Source organism: Schistocerca piceifrons, chromosome 11 (genome assembly GCF_021461385.2).
Source record: "Schistocerca piceifrons isolate TAMUIC-IGC-003096 chromosome 11, iqSchPice1.1, whole genome shotgun sequence".
Classification (NCBI taxonomy): domain Eukaryota; kingdom Metazoa; phylum Arthropoda; class Insecta; order Orthoptera; family Acrididae; genus Schistocerca; species Schistocerca piceifrons.
Genome location: NC_060148.1, coordinates 86,174,652 through 86,195,405, shown reverse-complemented (window position 1 = coordinate 86,195,405; position 20,754 = coordinate 86,174,652). Strand labels below are relative to the sequence as shown.

The window sequence follows — 20,754 nt, the reverse complement described above, 5'->3', positions numbered from 1 at the left end:
ATGTACTGGTTATAATGTTCGTGTAGTCTAGGCATTAAATAGCTGTCTTCATATAGTTTTTTCTAGGTAAATTTGACGTAATACAGTGTGCAAGGAAATATCTACCTTGAAGAGCAATCTTGCTTTACTCAACAACAAAAAAATAGCTGTTCTTTCTCGCATTGCTAGCTTCTACATGACCATGTTGATGTATATTTTTAATGCCGAAAACAATTTGTCGTTGACAACAACTGCACCATATTCAACGCACTACATCGGAGGGTAAATAAAGAAACGTTTTGTAACATAACAGAAAAATGTCAGACGACTGTGTTGATGTTCTTTAATGTACACTTATCATGCAACTGCGAGAAATATAATGGTAAAAACGCAAAATTGCCACCGTTTCGAGTATTTGGTCTCCGAACTACTGAGTACTGACTGTTTTAGGATAAGAGAAATAGTTTGTTTCCTGAAAATAAACATTGTCTGTTGTTTCGAACAGCTGTTTTCAATGAAACAAAAGCGCATCGCACAACATTTGTGCATCTCAGATGATTGGCAGAAGTGGCGCTGGAGTCGACGATTATGTTTTTCGTCAGAGTTCGAATGCTTGCGGGCGTTGGTTAATCGACTTAATAGCTGTGGTTCTTAGGCGGTAAGTGTGATTCGCATTCAGAAGTCTTTGTAAGTAGGCCTCTTGAATTGATATCGAAGAAATATGGTATAGTTCTGAGTAATAAAAACTTCGTTTCCAAATTTCCATTCATGTAGAAGTGAATAAAATGTTTGTGGCAGGGATTTAAGCAGTTTTACTACCAACAATTCCAAAGTTTTTAGTTGCAGTAATAATAATGTAGTACAGATTTATTAATATTCTGCCGGGGTAACAAACATTTCATTCTCTGCAATCACATGCAAAGGTTTCTTTTTTTCGGTTCTGTATCACTTGGCGCCCGTGCATAGCTAGTTTAGTCACGATATTAACGTAACATAGTTGTCGTTCGTTGCGAAATTTTATATGCAAAATATTACTTAGAAACGCGAGGAAATGAGCACTTGACCCTAAACGCCGTTTAATGTCATTATACTGTTTGATGTCGTTCTGTCACATTAGCAGCTTGGATGTATGACTTCCAAATTTCATTTCCAGTAGGCTAATATTATCTGTTGAAGAGTATTATACTGGTATACGGTTTCTGTGATCTGATGTCATTAGAACCAGTTTGCGATGACTTGTGACACCCTTCAATCTGATGTCTATATCTCGTCATGCAGACAACATTTTCATGGAATCAGTTTTTGTGTAGCGGTGTGAAAGGAAGGTTCTTTGGCAGTGCCCCTTAAATACGGGAGGCCAGTGAAGTAAAAGCGGTAGTTTCGAGAAAGACTTAGTCTGTGTGGAAGATGTTACTGTAGAATGTAAATAAACTCTTGAAATTCATATAACTAATCAGAACATTGTTTTACACACACACACACACACACACACACACACACACACGATGTGGTCAGATATGTTGAGAAGTACAGTGGGTATTTGTGTTACTTCTCTGATAACATCGGTATCTGTCCTTTCAGTATTTACATGTGTTTTTATTCGCAAGTCTTTATCTCTGCTGCTGTTGAGCTACCAAATGTTATATCATTGTAAAATGAACCTTGGACTCACAAACTGATAATTATGCGTTTTATGCTTAACATGAAACAATTCAAAATTAGTCTATTTATAGTAGGCCCTACTGAAACTAAGCTTTTTTTTTTTTTTTGAAGCACCAAAAAGCTTCATACTTTCTATACCAATTATGAACTTCAAATTTTATGTAGCATCTCCCTGAATTCCATAACCTTTACACAGTTCAACTGAACCTAATGGTAACAGATTTCTGCTTTCTCCCATGATGTAATGATGTGGCATGTGATGTCATGTGAGTGCAAACTACAAGACAACAGGGTCATTACTATATTTTTTGTGTTTATATTATGTTTTGGGATTTAAATTGTGCTGCCTGACCGATCTTTAATGTAGCCCAACGTACAGATGTGGTTGGAAAGGTGACAATTTGCCTGAGTGGTGGCAAAATAGTATCAAAGACTTCATTCAGTTCCAGCACACAGCGTATGTTTTCTCACTATGTAATGTCCCTCTCAAGCTGAGGATAACTTTTGCATTTTTTCTTCCACCTATATGTTATAATTGTGAATTTTGTATTTTTATGTAATAAGTTTGGCTTTTTTGCTGTATGGTTTTTAATGTAAATGTAGGTGTAATACAACAGTCTCATGGATATACATATGAAGACGAGAGAGAAGAGGTATAAATCTGGTTTTCCTGACCAGTGGTATGATATTACATTTTTTTCTACTCCTTCCATTATGCTTAAAACTGATTTTTGCATCTGGAAAGTCTCATACCTCACGCTTTGCAGCCTAAAAGTATAATACCATATTTTACCATAAAGTGAACAAAAACAAAGCACTAATCTTTCAGTTAGTGTTTGCGGCAGGAGTTTGAGGACTTGTAACCAGGGGATAACAGAAGCGTCTGATTCCATCCTTCTGCTTTGACCAATGACATCACCGATATGGCGGAAATGACCATTCACAACAATTCCCATACCGCTCCTATGACATCATCACGCAAATATGACAACACAAAAATAGATCGAAAAACCACCAAACAGATATTCCTCCAAATATATAATGAAACTAATGGGACAAGTGGGGGAAATTGGGGGTTTTTGGGTGGAGACAAACTAAATATAAACACACGCCACTCCACCAAAAGACAAAATACACTAAAATAACAAAACCCCACAACCTTATCAAATTCCCAATATTATTATTATTATTATTATTATTATTATTTATTATTATTAACACATGGCAAGCACCCGTATCTTATAACACAGCCACACATCGATCAAGACGCATCCAACACATGGCTACGAAAAGGCAATATATACAGTGAAACGGAAGGATTCATGATTGCAATACAGGATCAAAAAATAAACACCAGATATTACAGCAAGCATATTATTAAAGATCCCAATACCACAACAGATAAATGCAGACTTTGCAAACACAAATAGAAACAGTAGATCACATCACAAGCGGATGTACAATACTAGCAAATACAGAATACACTAGAAGACATGACAATGTAGCAAAAATAATACAACAACTTGCCATACAACATAAACTAATAAAACAACACGTTCCCACATACAAGTATGCACCACAAAATGTACTGGAGAATGATGAATACAAATTATACTGGAACAGAACCATTATAGCAGATAAAACACCACCACATAACAAACCTGACATCATACTCACCAATAAAAAGAAGAAATTAACACAACTAATCGAAATATCCATACCCAGTACAACAAATATACAGAAGAAAACGGGAAAAAAATTGAAAAATACATCCAACTGGCAGAGGGAGTCAAGGACATGTGGCATCAGGATGAAGTTGACATTATACCAATTATACTATCAACTACAGGAGTCATACCACACAATATCCACCAGTACATCAACGCAATACAGCTACATCCAAACTTACATATACAACTACAGATATCTGTAATTATTGATACATGTTCAATTACCCGAAAGTTCCTAAATGCAATGTAACGCATACCGTACAGTTAAAAGGAAGTCGCGCTTGATCAAGGTTCGCGTCACTTTCCATTTTTAACCAGATAAAATGTCTGAGAAAGGAAAGAAATAATAATAATAATTATTGTTATTATCATCATCATCATCCACTGGAATCGATCACTTCCCTTGACCTATATAGGTCAACAGAAACAACCGATACCACACTATAAATCTCAAAACTTTCACCACCACCACACTTAATCCTACCACAAAAAACACCTAGAAAATCAAAATTGGAATCAAACAGTTCCCTTGACCTATATATACCAAACCAGCCATAGCCACAACCACAGCTTGCAGTCGAACACTTCCCTAAAGTCATATAAGTCAACAGCAAAGCAAAATACCAAATCACCAATACAAACAACCATAAGTTATCCTTACGACATCTCCACATCCCTGGTCTGAGACTCCAGAACTTTAGTAAGCCTCATTTCTCCACGACATACTGAACACTTCACGACTTCAGCCAACAGGCCAAATAGCTGAAGAAATTTTATTAGAGACAACGCACTGTCCCCCATCATCGCCAGCAACCGAAAACTGTTGACCTTGTCAGTCATATCCGTGCCTGCCAAAGACATAAACAAAGCAATTTACCAAAATTCATACATGACAAACAGAAAAAAAAACCTACAGTAACGTCGACATAACAAAACCACAATCGTTAAATAACTGAAAAATATTCCACTGAAAGCACAGTCACTACCGATACCACACACGTGCAATGCTACCATGCAAATGAACCCCATATGCCACGCGACACGCTACCCATAAACACACCACCAGAGAGAACCACCAACGGCAACAATATGCCACTTATAAACACGCCACACGTGCAAACTAAACCAAAAACATCACCTAACATATAACACAGACACACAAACACATCACCAGAGAGCACCACCGATCACATCAAAACGACACCTACAAACACGCCACTCTCACGAACTAAACTCAGCGCTGTTGTGATGTCACACCACAACAGCCGACGGGTGAAATCGGACGCTTCTGTTGACCTGTAACCAGCTTCAAGGTGTTTACCTTGTGTGTGCGTTTAACAGTTGGTATATTTGTGTTAATTTCTGTTCAGATGAAGTCACCATAAAATATTAATGAAATTGAAATTAAGCCAGTTTCTGGTTTGTTATATCAAGCATATGTTATCATTCATTTCTTGCTGCATCTTCAATCACCAGGTCAAATAAGTTCGGTGTTTGGAAGATAGTATGAATTTGTGACAGATACAAAAATATGTAGCGCGGATTCCTGACAGAGCTTTTGATCAGTGCATTTTTCAAAGGTTGTAAAGCTGCTAATAGTAGATAAACAGGAGCTCTCTAGTGAAGCTGAAGAGGCAGCAGTTTTTTAAGAGTTGCAGGTTGCTTTCTAATTTACTCAGTTATATTTAGAGGGCATAATTGTATATAAAAAGGCAATATAGTGACAGTCTATTGTTAATACAGTATACATCATTTTTAACAGAGCATACGACACCAATTTCTCTGATTTCTGTGTCTTTAGTTGGTTCATTACACATTCCTGAAGACTGTTCTGGAGGACATCTGTGGAACAAAATGAATGAATGAATCAATGAATGGATGAATGAATTGTATGTGTTAGAATTTACAAAAATTTGTTGTGAATGTGTAGCCTTGAAAAACTAATTCAGAAAAAGTGATTTCAATAGGTATCTTTTGTAAAAAATACAGATTTAAAAGATCTTCATAAACTATTCATTATTTTTGTGTGTATGTGTCTTGTCATGATCACTGAATGGAAACAGTACCAGTTGCATTAGAAGAAATAATATTTTTGTACCACTGAGAGTTGGTTGCAGAAACTCTACACAGTATCTGCTGATGTGTTGTGATCTGTTTTCTTTTGTGTGTTTCTTAATATGCACTTATTACGAGTATTTTCTTGTATAAAATGAATGCTGTCGTGATCATACTTTGATTTTAATTCCATCATCTTTTCGGATATTCTTTTGGGCACGAAAACTTCCTGAAAGTTTTTAGATACTGCTGGTTTTCAATACACATCCATATCGGATCTTAAGAGCTAACAGTAAACTGGACTGATTTGTGACATGTTTAATATTTAAGTGTAGGGTAAAAGCTTGACAGTTTGGTCCTGCTGGAAGGAACAGCTGTTTAATCAGTTTAGTACATTGCTGTGAGTCCTGTATATCATTACTCTTTACAGTACTAATGGTAGCTTAAAAACCAAAACTTTTAATCTATTCAACGAAATTAAAATGTGAGCAGGGCTGTGTCTCCTTCAGATTATTTGGAAATTGAGGTCATCAATCTTCTCAAAAGGTCAAAGTCATCTGTGTTCCTATAACATTAAAAATGCCATTAGTCCAAACACGTGACAAAGTACAGATGTGTTTCCCTACTTACTGTTTCCAGTTCTGTATGATAATATGCCTAGTTTAACCACTGTTAGCTGTTGAATCAGATACTACTTAAAAAAAATAAGTCTACAAGACCAACTTGCATTGCATTTGCAAGACTTGGGTCATATTTCCTGGCAGACTTAAGCATTCTGTAGCAACAGTCATCTACAAAACCGTAGATAAGCAATTCACCTATAAAGACAGGGCTAGACTGAAGTGACACGTCATGGGATACCTCCTAATATTGTTGGACCTCGTTTTCACTAATGCAGTGCTGAACCAGGCGTGGCATGGATGCAACAAGTCATTGAAGGTACCCTGCAGAAATACTGAGCCACAGTGCCTATGTAGCCATCCATAACTGCGTAAGTGTTGCCGATGTAAGTTTTTGTGCACGAGTCAACCTCTGAATTATGTCCCATAAATGTTTGACGGGATTCATCTCGAGTGATCTGGATGGCCAAATCATTCAATTGAATAGTTCAGAATGTTCTTCAAACCAGTAGCAAACAACTGGGGCCCAGTGACATGGTGCCTTGTCATCCGTAAATATTCATTCATTTGAATTGCTTGAAATGGTCTCAAAATAGCTGAACATAACCATTCCCAGTCAATGATCAGTTCAGGTGGACCAGAGGGGCCAGCCCATTCCATGTAAACACACCCCACACTGTTAGGAAAACACCACCAGCTTGCACTTAGCCTTGTTGACAACCTTGGTCCATGGCTTCATGGGGCCTGTGTCACGCTCAAACCCGACCACCTGCTGTTACCATCTGAAACTGTGACTTACCTGACCAGGCCACGATTTTCCAGTTGTCTAGGATCCAACCAATGTGGTCACACTAGCCCAGAAGTGGCACTTCGGGTGGGGTCGACCGACGCATCCAATCCCACCCGTCGGCTTTGACCCATGACGTAAGGCTGTTGTGTGTGTGTGCGACGTCATGACGGTGCGGAATTTCGTTTGTGAGAGTGGCGTGTTTGTAGGTGTCATTTTGATGTGATTGGTGGTGCTCTCTGGGGGTGTGTTTATGTGTGGTGCGTTAGGTGATGTTTTGGTTTAGTTTACGTGTGTGTCATGTTTATAGGTGACATATTGTTGCGGTTGGTGGTTCTCTCTGGAGGTGTGTTTACGGGAAGCGTGTTACATGGCATATGGGATTCATTCGCATGGTAGCATTGCACGTGTGTGGTATCGGTATTGACTGTGCTTTCAGCGGAATATTTTTCAGTGAGTTAAGGATTTTGGTTTTGTTACGTCGCCGTTATTGTAGTTTTTTTTTCTGTTTGTCATGTGTGAATTTTGGTAAATTGCTTTTTATGTCTTCGGTAGGTATGGATATGACTGACAAGGTCAACAGTTTTCGGTTGTCGGCGATGATGGGGGGCAGTGCATTGTCCCTAATAAAATTTCTTCAACCATTCGGATTTTTGGATGAAGTCGTGAAGTGTTCAGTGTGTCATGAAGAAATGAGGCTTACTAAAGGTCCGGCGTCTCAGACCAGGGACGGTTATATGTGGAGATGTCGTAAGGGTAACAGGTCAAGGGAAGTGTTTGATTCCTTGATTGTGGACGTGGTTGTAGTTTTGGGTTTTGGTAGCGGTAGTTTCTGTTGAGCTATATAGGTCAAGGGAAGTGTTAGATTCCAATTTGTGGGATCGGATGCTGCTATTGAGCTATATAGGTCAAGGGAAGTGTCCGTTTCCAGAGGATAGTGTGTTTAGTGGAATTTGGGGAGTTTTGTGTTGTCAGTTTTTTTCGTCATTTTGTGTGGTTTGGTATGGTGGTGTGTGTCTAGATTTGTTTATATTTACTTTGTCCCCACCCAAAAACCCCCTATTTCCTACGCTTGTCCTGTTAGTTTAATTTGGTTTTTCAATGTATTTTCGTGTTTGTGGTCATGTTTACGTAATGACGTCATAAGTGCCATATTGGACTCATAGTATATGGTCGTTTCCGCCATATTTGTGACGTCAAGGGTCAAAGCAGATGGGTGGAATCGGACACTTCGGGTATTTCCCTGCCGGTGATATCGTGCTGTTCGCATAGGCACTCACATCAGTCATCTGATACAATAGCCCACTAATGCCAAAAATTCGAAGCACAATCCTAACGGATATGTTGGTTGTTCATCCCACATTGATTTATGCGTTTATTTCACATAGTGTTTTCTTGTCTGTTAGCAGTGACAGCTCTACGCAAACACTGCTGTCATTGGTTGTTAAATAAAGGCTGTCAGCCACCGTGTTATCTGTGGTGAGAGGTAATGCATGAAATTTGGTGCTGTGATCACATTCTGGCTGTAGAAAAAAATATTTAAATTCAGTTGCCAATTGTTCCCAGTAGTGGACTGATCCTCACAACTACTGATACAAAACTGAAAGAACAGATATTCAACAATCCATTGGAGGAAAAAAAGGTCCATTCCTGTCAAATACACCACTAATGTAACTCTGTGCACTAATGGATTAGTTCCTGACAGATTGTGTATTTTCTCAGTTCATCGGAATGTATGTAACAAGAACTTATATCTATATCGTAAACTGTGAATAAATTTATACAATATTATTTTTTATTATTCTGTTTTTTTGATTTTTGTGGAGGTATTGTTTTTCGATACTAGTTATTTTATCGAACCTGCTGTTGATAATGCAGTATCTGATTCCACCCGTCTGTTTTGACCCACGACGTCACCAATATGGCAGAAACAACAATTCTTGACGACTCCAATATGGTGCCTATGATGTCATTACATAAATGACAACAAACACAAAAATACATACAAAACCAACAATCACATCTCTCTCTCTCTAAAAATATAATCAAACTAACAGGACGAGTGTGGGAAATTGGAGGTTTTTGGGTGGGGACAAACTAAATATAAGCACATACAGACACACACCACAATCCCAAACAACACAAAATGATGACATAAATACACCACAAAATTCCCAAATTCCGCTAAACTTACCGATTCGACAGGAATCGGTCACTTCCCTTCACCTGCATAGCTCAACCGCAATTTTCCATACCACAAATTAAGAAACCAACCACTCCAAAAATTATAATCGCACCGCAACTATCTATACCACAAAACCAGCACCTAAACTAACAAAAATCGGAATCGGACACTTCCCTTGACGTGTATAGGTCAACAGCAGCTCATGATACAAAAACACACATAGCTGCAATGTCACATTGGAATCGGACACTTCTCTGGATGTATATAGGTCAACAGCAACTCACGATACTGAAACACATAACTACGACGACACATTGGAATCGAACACTTTCCTTGACCTATATTGGTCAACAACAGCTCACGATACGAAAACTCTTTGTCTTTAAATATGTCTGCTTGTGTCTGTATATGTGTGGATGGATGTGTGTGTGTGTGCGCGAGTGTATACCCGTCCTTTTTTGCCCCTAAGGTAAGTCTTTCCGCTCCCGGGATTGGAATGACTCCTTACCCTCTCCCTTAAAACCCACATCCTTTCGTCTTTCCCTCTCCTTCCCTCTTTCCTGATGAGGCAACAGTTTGTTGCGAAAGCTTGAATTTTGTGTGTATGTTTGTGTTCGTTTGTGTGTCTGTCGACCTGCCAGCACTTTCATTTGGTAAGTCACATCATCTTTGTTTTTAGATATATATAATTCCCGGCAATCAGTTGCAACAATTATGCATATAATAAGTTGTTGAAAGTCGTTTGTCGTGGAACAACTGGCGACTTCGATCATCATTATGTTTTCCGCAAACAAAGTTGTATTTCACAAATGTTATTAATTGTCTTCATAATGTTAACCACCTATAGTTAACGGAAGACGTAGAAACGATATTCCGAAACGAATACGTATAGCGTTAGTCAAACGTTCGAATTAGAATAGAAACCCCACGAACACAAATTTGCTGTGGCAGGTATGAAATATAAACTTCGTTTCTCGCTCGTTACAGTTGAAGGACAGATGTTGAATGGGCCGAAGCGAGCCGCCGCATAACAGAGTAGTTGCCTGCTAACTTCGAAAGAAGGTAGATGCGGTCCCTAGCGCAAGTTATAACATCGTCGAAAAAAAAAAAAAAAAAAAAAAAATAATATATATATATATATATATAAAAAGAAAGATGATGAAACTTACCAAACAAAAGCGCTGGCAGGTCGATAGACACACAAACAAACACAAACATACACACAAAATTCTAGCTTTCGCAACCAATGGTTGCCTCGTCAGGAAAGAGGGAAGGAGAAGGAAAGACAAAAGGATATGGGTTTTAAGGGAGAGGGTAAGGAGTCATTCCAATCCCGGGAGCGGAAAGACTTACCTTAGGGGGAAAAAAGGACAGGTATACACTCGCACACACACACATATCCATCCACACATACACAGACACAAGCAGACATTGGTAAAGGCAAAGAGTTTGGGCAGAGATGTCAGTCGGGGCAGATGTACAGAGGCAAAGATGAAGTTCTAATTTCAATTTCTCGCTATCCGCCAGGCCTCAATCTCCGCTAATTTCTAATTTCAATTTGCCGCCGCTCATACCTCACCTGTCTTTCAACTTCATCTTTGCCTCTGTACATCTGCCCCGACTGACATCTCTGCCCAAACTCTTTGCCTTTACCAATGTCTGCTTGTGTCTGTGTATGTGTGGATGGATATGTGTGTGTGTGCGAGTGTATACCTGTCCTTTTTTCCCCCTAAGGTAAGTCTTTCCGCTCCCGGGATTGGAATGACTCCTTACCCTCTCCTTTAAAACCCACTTCCTTTCGTCTTCCCCTCTCCTTACCTCTTTCCTGATGAGGCAACAGTTTGTTGCGAAAGCTTGAATTTTGTGTGTGTGTTTGTGTTTGTTTGTGTGTCTATCGACCTGCCAGCGCTTTTGTTCGGTAAGTCACCTCATCTTTGTTTTTATATATATATATATATATATTTATTTATTTATTTATTTTTGAATTACAAAAACTAATAATAAAAAAAAAATGTTGCATGGCGCGAGATTCGATCCGGCGACCTTTGGATTACGAACCCGAGCGCTTACCGCTGCGCCACGACGCTGTACAAAATTATAAATCGTTGAGAGTATTTCACCGAACGGTTTATTTTAACTGTCGATTTTCTCGACAACGGCTGAGAAGTGCATCTTGGTGCTTTGCCACATTACACCTCTGGCCATGAGCTTTTATTATGTGCAGTATGAATCGAATCTGAATTTCACAATTGGCGGCCTCCCCTTGTAAGTGAAATAATTTTCTATAATTTATTCAGTTGATTCGTGAAGTGTTTTTGTGTATCGGGTAATCTGCTCATTAGAGCGTATTAGGTTTTCCAAGTGTCCGTAATTATCAAATACTCAGATCATTTGTGTGTATTGTGTGTTCTGGTTTGTGGTGAAAATAGGATCATTGATCAGTTCAGTTACTGCTTTTGTTACAACTGGATAATGGCTAAAACTGGCCATGGTTTTTAAAATTAAATTAGAAGCTTAATTGGGCTGTTGTTTTATTCCAAAGAGAAATTGCAGCTCATATGAAGGCTTACCAACTGGCTCCTCCTCGCACACCATTCAGTTACAGAAAAGGAGGAGCTTGAAGCTATACCAAAAGTACACTTGAAGTTAGGTGGCTAGTGGAGCCTGGATGTGGATGCGGAACACTGGTGACAGCAAACATGGACAGTATTCAGTATTTCCAACTGACGTACGATGGGATTATGAAAAATGGTGTGCGATAGAACATGTGTCTTCACCCATTGCTTCAGTTACTCATTCCTGTTAACATTTTTTGTCAACAGTGTCATTAAACTGAAAATTGTACCAGACAAATTTTAGGTCACTCTTTAAATTAGGTACGTAAATTTCATTCTGAACCACAATATCCAAAATTGCATTTCTCATTGACATTTATCACAGGAAACACCCCCGAGTGATCCATTTTTTGGAGGGCCAACTCCAGAAATCTCAAAAGGAAACATTGTCATAAATATCAGAAAGGAAGTACCATAGAGTCTTAATAAACTATGACCAGTATGTGCAAAGATGTATATGCAGTATCCAGTGACAGTGATATTTTTACCTTGTTTTCAGATTCCAAAAGACCCATTAGTAGCTGCAAGATTTACAGAGAGAATCAAGAACGAACCATAAGTACAAATTGGGATGGCTCTCGTTGTGAACTATGTAAGTACTCAATTTACACACAGTATGGGAAAATGTTCAGTTGTTGTGCTTGCATAAGTTAAGTGCGCAGTATGAAGGCAACACACATTATTTCCAAGTGCACTCAATAGTGTATGTAAAATATTTATCTCCCAGGGCAACAAAATGAGGCAAAAAGTCTGTCTAGCAAATGAATGACAATCTATAATTTGCTGATCACGATATAGCAGAGATGCTGAGTCGCATACAGGCACAACAGAAAGGCTGTTGAAAAGTAAGCTTTCGGCCAACAAGGCCTTCATCGGAAGTAAACATTGGACCTATACACACATGGCCACAGTCTGGTTGCTGAGGCCAGATTCAATCTGTAATTTCCCATTCATTGTGCACCTAGTAGTTGCTATTGTAATATTCCTCTGTTCATGTGATACTCAGAAAACTAAATGACCAGTAAGTGGAAAGAACCAGATGCATGTTGCAGGATGGTATGCAAACATATGTATTTGCTTCTTTCTGCAACCAACGATAACTCACACTGATATTCAATTCTTCAGTCATCTGGTGAATAGTCTGAGACTACAGTTTTTCTCAGTTTACTTCACCATGACCAGCTGTATAAAGTGAAATCCTACCCAAGGACCCGAGGGGGGACCCAAAAGTAACCGGAATCGTAATGCTGACATCGTGTACTTGTAGTAGCAGGTTTCGCTGCCAGAGGGTTATAGTAGGAGCTCTGCTGAGTCATTCTGCCACATGGTGTCACCCGACAGTGAAAAGTGTGGTTTCTTTGAGTGAGTGTGCGTACAATGCTGACTTGACACGAGGAAATGGCTATTCTTACGAAAGACGTACGGCAGTGAAGTTTTGTTTCTTGCTCGGCAAGCACGCAGCAGAAACTGTTGTGATGATTCAGACAGCCTACAAAGACCGTGCTCTTAGTAAAATGCAAGTGTACGAATGGTTTTCTCAGCTTAAAAAGGGAGAAATGGTGGTTGAAGATCAGCCCTGTTCCAGTCGACCTTCAACTGCTCGAAGCAAAGATAACGTCGACAAAATCCGTGATCTCATCAGTGAAGATCGACGCAGGACAATCGGCCGACTCGAGAACTTGTCCGGGTTGTCCTGGAGCTCAATTCAGTGCATCTAGACCATAGATTTGGGGATGCGAAGAGTGGCAGCAAAATTCGTGCCGAAGCTTCGTACGGTAGATCAAAGGGATCGTCGCGTTCGAGCCTATCTCAAAATGAAGGACGCGTTCAAAGATGATCCACATTTTTTCAACAAAATCATTACAGGTGATGATTCATGGTGCTATGGGTACGATCCAGAAAGCAAACAACAGTCATCACAATGGAAGTCAGCTGGCTCACCTCGACCAAAACCGGCTCGACAAGTGAAATCGAATGTGAAAACGATGTTGATCTGTTTTTTTGACATCAAAGGGATCGTACACTCTGAATTTGCCCCTGAAAACCAGACAGTAAACCAACAATTCTATTTGGAGGTTATGAAACGGCTTTGCAGAAGTGGGATTCTGGCATGTGGTTCCTGCATCACGGCAACACTCCCGCGCACACGGCTCTCAGCGTTCGCCAATTTTTGGCCTCAACGAAAACTACTACCTTGACCCATGCGCCCTATTCGCCGGATTTAGCGCCCTCGAACTTCTTCCTATTCCCGAGGGTGAAAAGAGACTTAAGAGGGAAGCGTTTTGCGGATGTGGAAGACGTAAAACGCGATGTCATGAAAGTGCTAGCAGGTATCAAAGAGGACGAATTTAAAAGGTGCTTCGAACACTGGAATGAACATTTGGACAATTGTATTAATGCTAATGGAGAGTACTTCAGAGGAGATTAAGGTTGTATTTGAGAAAAATAAAGTATATGCTTTCTAGAAAGAAATTCCGGTTATTTTTGGGTCCCCTCTCGTACACGATTGAGAAGACGATTTGGAGCTTTATGGGCCATAAAACAAAATAAACTGAGACAAATGATGCTTATCTCACTGATGATGGCAAATAATTGTCCACTTAATTAGGTTTCTGGGAACAAAAGGAGAAAAGAAATGAGGTCATCAAAAACACATTTGTTAGTTTTACTTAGACAGATATTACATACATCACCAGCAGACATCATTTTTGACAATTCTGCTACTAGAGATATCACTGAAACCAGTTTTACTTCCGTAAGTGCCTCTTTACGGATACAAAAGTATGTGACCTTACAAACTTAGTTCTGATAAAATTAAATAAGGATGATTTCTTTTTAGGCATTTTCTGTGACCTAGCCATAGGAATAAGGCTAAATTTGTACTGGGGAAACATTAAATATGGTGTCCAGCAAGTTTTGGTTCTTAGCCCTCTCTTCATTTTTTGCCATACATGAATGACTTATCCAGGTGTTGCAGACCTTTTCGAAAACTGTTTGTCCTGATGACACAATTAGATTGATAAATGAGCCAAACACACCAATACTATACTATGTCAGGAAAACAATGCACCTGGTTTACATGTGGTAAACAGCAAATAGCTTTAAAGGCTCATGTTATACAGTTCAATATAAACAAAAATTAATGAGAGGTGTTGGAAGTAGGCCGGCCAAAGTGGCTGTGCGGTTCTAGGCGCTGCAGTCTGGAACCGCGAGACCGCTACGGTCGCAGGTTTGAATCCTGCCTCGGGCGTGGATGTGTGTGATTTCCTTAGGTTAGTTAGGTTTAACTAGTTCTAAGTTCTAGGGGAATAATGACCTCAGAAGTTGAGTCCCATAGTGCCCAGAGCCATTTGAACCATTTGTTGGAAGTAGTGATGAGGGGGGTACAAACTAAATGAAACTCCATGTGTGGGATTCTTAGTCACCTATCCCCCAGGGGCCTCACAGTTCTGTTGTGAGCTCATATGAGGCACGCATGGGTTGCTGAGCTTTTGCAGCCCATTCTTTCTTCCCGGGCTTTATTTCCTTCCCTATGCCCCTCCCTATCCATCGTCACTCCTTCCTTGCTGCCCCTCCTTCCTCTTCATTGTTGTTCATACTTAAGTTGACCTGACTATCTGCCTGGTTTCCTGTATTCCTTGCAGTTTTATTTCTTTCCATCCTTCCTTTCTGGTGTTTCTGGTACCCCTTTGGACTTTGACCTCCAATTCTAAATTTTCTTTCTGTAGTTTGAACTATTTTGGGAAGAATCCCTACCTAGTGTCCATGGCACGGATTCCCCTCCCCCTTCCTTCCCTTTGTCCTTTCGCTCTGCCCACTAGACCACCAGCGTGTGTAGCCAGTCCATGAGGTGGGGCCATTATGTAGGCCTACCCATCTGGCTGAGCCCCCTGGCAACTCAGGGATGGCACTTCTGAGCTATTGCCTCCCTCTAGGTTCCTAGGGGTGGTTGCTTGTCATTCTGCAGCATTGGAATTTCTGGTGCTGCGGCTGGGAAGAGGCGCTGATTGGAGTGGGTGGTATCGGGACAGATGCTAAGTGTATGAAATGTATCAGGCTCCAAAAAACTGTCCATTCTTCTACAGTCGGGTCTTAGGTTGGTAATGGATCATTTAATGCTTTTTCTTATGACTCTACAGCCTTCCCTTCCCTTGCTACACCCTGGGAGGAAAGCCAGGCTCACCGGCTTGGGGTGAAACACTTTTCCTGCTACCTAGTCTGCACTAGCACGGATGGGGAGACCTTCACCATCACAGAGCTGTAGTTGTGGAAAATATCAAAGAGAAGTGGAGTCCCTCAGTAAGACGCAGTCAGTCTACTGTTGATCCCTTTGTGCTTGTGATCATCTTTGCATTGTCCTGGTGTCTATTCCTCCTGACCAGTCTTTGAATGTGGTTCAGAGTGCCATTCTTCATAGGGACCACATCCTTCAAACTGATGAACTCCTGGGTGTTCATTCAATTCGATGTGTACAGAAAGGTCGTAAAACAACTGTACCGATACCGGCTCACATGAAGCTGGATGTCCCACCACCTGTGCGGCGCTTTTGGTGCTTGTATAGCGGGCACATGTTTTCCCGATGTATGGCGAACCCTCCGTGCCGGGAATGTGCACTTCCACTCAATGAGGGGAGCCCCCAGTGCACTGCCACCCATGTGTGTTAATTGTCTCGCCCATCACTCTCGATGCTCACCAGATTTCCCATCTTTTAAGAAGGGAAAGAAAATACAGGAGTGAAGTCTCTTGATCATTTATCTTACACTGAAGCTCGTCAAAAGTATGACAGACTTCTCCCTGTATTTGACGAATTCTACCTTTGTTACATTACTTCCCCCTCCTCCCTCTTCGACCGAGCGAGGTGGCGCAGTGGTTAGCACACTGGACTCACATTCGGGAGGACGACGGTTCAATCCCGTCTCCGGCCATCCTGATTTAGGTTTTCCGTGATTTCCCTAAATCGCTTCAGGCAAATGCCGGGATGGTTCCTTTGAAAGGGCACGGCCGATTTCCTTCCCAATCCTTCCCTCACCCGAGATTGTACTCCGTCTCTAATGACCTCGTTGTCGACGGGACGTTAAACACTAATATCCTCCTCCTCCCTCTTCCTTATCCCAGTCCAGCCCCCCCTCTCATCTCTCCCTCCCTGCAGTTCCTGCACCCCCCCCCCCCCCCACCCTGTCCTCTGTGTCCCGCCCCTCCTACCTGGCTCTGGAGAAGTGCGCCTCTTCTTCAGTACCCGCCAGTGCTGGAGCTCCCTCGCGAGACCCTTCCCTTCATGTCTCTCAGGCTGGAGGCCTGCTACTACAACTCAGGCACGGGACACACAGTGTGTACACCAGAAGGTAACCTATTCTCTTTCGCTTTTCTTGCAGAAACCTGCTTTTCCTCCCTGTTCTGCTCTCCTTGAACTATAAAAGAGAGGAAGAAGAAACATAAGTCTCATGACAAGGTCCCACTGATGCCCCTGGAAGTGTGTGTCCCCCTCACAACCTGATCCTGACCTCTTATTTATGGCTATCACCATGTCCTCATTTGTGGTGGATGGTGATCCGGGGGTGTGATAGTCTCCAGCCCGTTTGCCTCCCGTTTGGATACCCGCTTCGTATTTATGCAGTGGAACTGAAATGGATACTATGGTCACCCCCCAGACTTACAGTCCCTTACTGCATTTTACTTGGTAGCTTCTGTCATTCTCTAGGAATCTCATTTTCTAATGCTTGCTCACCAACACTTTGTTAGTTCCGCTCTTTGTTGGAACTAGGTCAGCCCTTTGAGTGCTTCCGCTGGTGTCTGTACATTGGCTTGTACAGATATTGTCAGTACATGGATCCCTCATTTTACCTCATTGGAAGCTGTTGCCATCTTACACTGAAGCTCGTCAAAAATATGACAGACTTCTCCCTGTGTTGACGACTTCTACCTTTGCCTCTGTTACATTCCTTCCCTCTCCTCCCTAATCTTAGTCCTGCCCCTCTCTCGTCTCCCCTCCCTGCAGTTTCTGCACCCCACCCCAACCCCCCTCTGTGTCCTGCCTCTTGAACTATGTTACAATTTGCAATCTGTCTCAACCTTAGAGGGCTCTTACATTTATTGCTCTGTCTGCCCTCCAGCAATTCCCCCTCTCCTCCTCCTCATCCTCCTCCTCCTCCTCGGTATTCTTAATGCCCATCACCTGTTCTGGGACAGTGCTTTTTTATCTACTCGGGGCTCCTCATTGACCAATTCTTTGCAGAAAATGGTGGTTCTCCGACTCATTTCCGGGCACTTTCATTGCTGTTGATCTTTCACTCACTTTCCCTCTGTTGTTCTTTCCTTACACTGGTCGCCACACTATGATGTCTGTGATAGTGACCACTCCCCATTGATTCTCTCACTCCCTCCCTCCCTGTCTCCTGATGACCAGGCTTTCCACCTTGCTGACTGGTCTTGATAGACCTGCCAGGTCAGGTTTCCACCTTTTTTGTCAGATTGTAATGATGAAGTCACCTGTGATCTGTCCGATAAGATGACCAGGGCTGCCGTCCTTGCCGTTCCCCGCTTGACCGGCCCCATTTGCTGTTGGCCAGTTCCGTGGTGGAGCTCGGGCATTGCCACCACAATCCGCAATCGTCATTGCGCCTTGCGACATCTCGTGCGGCATCTGTCCTCTGCCAGTCTTATGTTTAAATGTAGTTGCACCAAAGCCCATTCCTTAATCAAACAGAGCTCGGTGTGTTGGGAACACTTTGTCTCCTCTCTAGGTTCTTCCATCCCTTCATGGTGGGTGTGGGCTACACTCCACACCCTCTAAAGTTGTCTGTAGTAGTCATAAATTCCGGGCCTTGCCCTTCCAGGTGGCCTGTCTTCAGATCCATTGGTTCCTGTGACCCATTTTGCAATGGCATCAATGTCAGCCTGGTATCCAGGTGCCGTCCTTCTCCAGAAGCAGCGGACTGAAGCGGTCTGCATTTGTTTTACTTCTTGTCAAGCAGAATCCTATAGTGCACATTTTACTGAATGCGAGCTTCTTCTGATTACCTCTTCTTTCCACGATTCAGCTCCTGGCCCTGATTCCATCCATAATCAATTGCCTCAACACCTCAGCCCTTCGCAGTGCCAAAACCACCTCCAAGTGTTGAGCCATATTTGGTTCCAAGCCATCTTCCCCTCTCAGTGGAGAGACATTGTTCTGGTTCCAGTCTATACGCCCTGCAAGGAAACGCTGCCCCTCGATAGTGACCAATGCCCCCCGCATTTTATTAGAACAGATGGCGGCTCATTGACTCAGTCGTGACTTCAAATCTCGGGACCTTTTGTCTCGTTACTGGTGGGTCTCCAATCGATCATCAGCTTCGATTGGAAACTGCAGTTCGTCAGGCCTTCTCCCAGCCCCATCATCTTGTCACAGTTTTCTTTGACCCTAATAAGATGTATGACAAAGCTTGCCACCATCTCATCCACGAATTGGGGTATTTGGGGTCCTCTACCGATTTTTATTCACAAGTTCCTGTCCCACTCGTCGCTCAGTGTTTGGGTTCTACATCTACATTCATACTCCGCAAGCCACCTGACGGTGTGTGGCAGAGGGTACATTGAGTACCACTATCGGTTCTCCCTTCTGTTCCAGTCTCGTATTGTTCATGGAAAGAAAGATTGTCGGTATGCCTCTGTGTGAGCTTTAATCTCCCTGATTTTATCATCATGGTCTCTTCGCAAGATATACGTAGGAGTGAGCGATATACTGCTTGACTCCTCGGTCAAAACTTCAACAAAAGCCCATACTGAGCTACCGAGCGTCTCTCTTGCAGAGTCTTCCACTGGAGTTTATCTGTCATATCTGTAACGCTTTCGTGATTATTAAATGATCCTGTAACGAAGCGCGCTGCTCTCCGTTGGATCTTCTCTCTCTCTCTCTCTCTCTCTCTCTCTCTCTCTCTCTCTCTGTCTCTGTCTCTGTCTCTGTCTCTATCTCTCTCTCTTCTACCAACCCTATCTGGTACGGATTCCATACCGGTGAGCAGTATTCAAGCAGTGGGTGAACAAGTGTACTGTAACCTATTTCCTTTGTTTTCGGACTGCATTTCCTTAGGATTCTTTGAATGAATCTGTCTGGCATCTGCTTTACTGACAATTTTATATGGTCATTCCATTTTAAATCACTCCTAATGCCTACTCCCAGATAATTCATGGAATTAACTGCTGCCAGGTGCTGACCTGCTATATTGTAGCTAAATGATAAAGGATCTTTCTTTCTGTGTATTTGCAGCACATTACACTTATCTACATTAAGATTCAGTTGCCATTCCCTGCACCATGTGTCAATTCGTTGCAGATCCTCCTGCATTTCAGTACAATTTTCCATTGTTACAACCTCTCAATACACTACATCATCATTCGCAAAAAGCCTCAGTGAACTTCCGATGTTATCCACAAGGTCATTTATGTATATTGTGAATAGCAACGGTCCTACGACACTCCCCTGCGGCACACCTGAAATCACTCTTACTTCGGAAGACTTCTCTCCATTGAGAATGACATGCTGCGTTCTGTTATCTAGGAACTCTTCAATCCAATCACACAATTGGTCTGCTAGTCCATATGCTCTTACTCTGTTCATTAAACGACTGTGGGGAACTGTATCAAACGCCTTGCGGAAGTCAAGAAAAACGGCATCTACCTGGGAACCCGTGTCTATGGCCCTCTTCGTCTCATGGACGAATAGCACGAGTTGGGTTTCACACGATCGTCTTTTTCGAAATCCTACAGAGTAGATTTCTAGTCTCCAGAAGAGTCATTATACTCAAACATAATACATGTTCCAAAATTCTACAACTGATCGATGTTAGAGATGTAGGTCTATAGTTCTGCCCATTTGTTCAATGTCCCCTCTTGAAAACGGGGATGACCTGTGCCCTTTTCCAATCTTTTGGAATGCTACCTACAGTACACCGGTGCAAGAAGGGGGGCCAATTCCTTCGCGTACTCTGTGTAAAATCGAACTGGTATCCCATCAGGTCCAGCAGCCTTTCCTCTTTTGAGGGAGTTTAATTATTTTTCTATTCCTCTGTCACCTATTTTAATACCTACCATTTTGTCATCTGTGCAACAATCTAGAGAAGGGTTGGCATCTTTTTCTTGATAA

At 41.8% G+C, this 20,754-nt stretch overlaps 1 protein-coding gene across 1 annotated transcript in view; it reads left to right on the top strand.

The window, feature by feature from the left end:
* The first annotated feature begins 569 nt into the window (after nt 1–569).
* The window catches only part of LOC124719730, a 149,452-nt gene continuing 129,267 nt past the window's right edge, over nt 570–20,754 (top strand). Inside the window, exons 1-2 of the mRNA XM_047244932.1 lie at nt 570–637; nt 12,133–12,225. Coding sequence (XP_047100888.1) covers nt 12,205–12,225 — 21 coding nt within the window. The 5' untranslated portion in view covers nt 570–637; nt 12,133–12,204. The remainder of the gene's footprint in view (nt 638–12,132; nt 12,226–20,754) is intronic.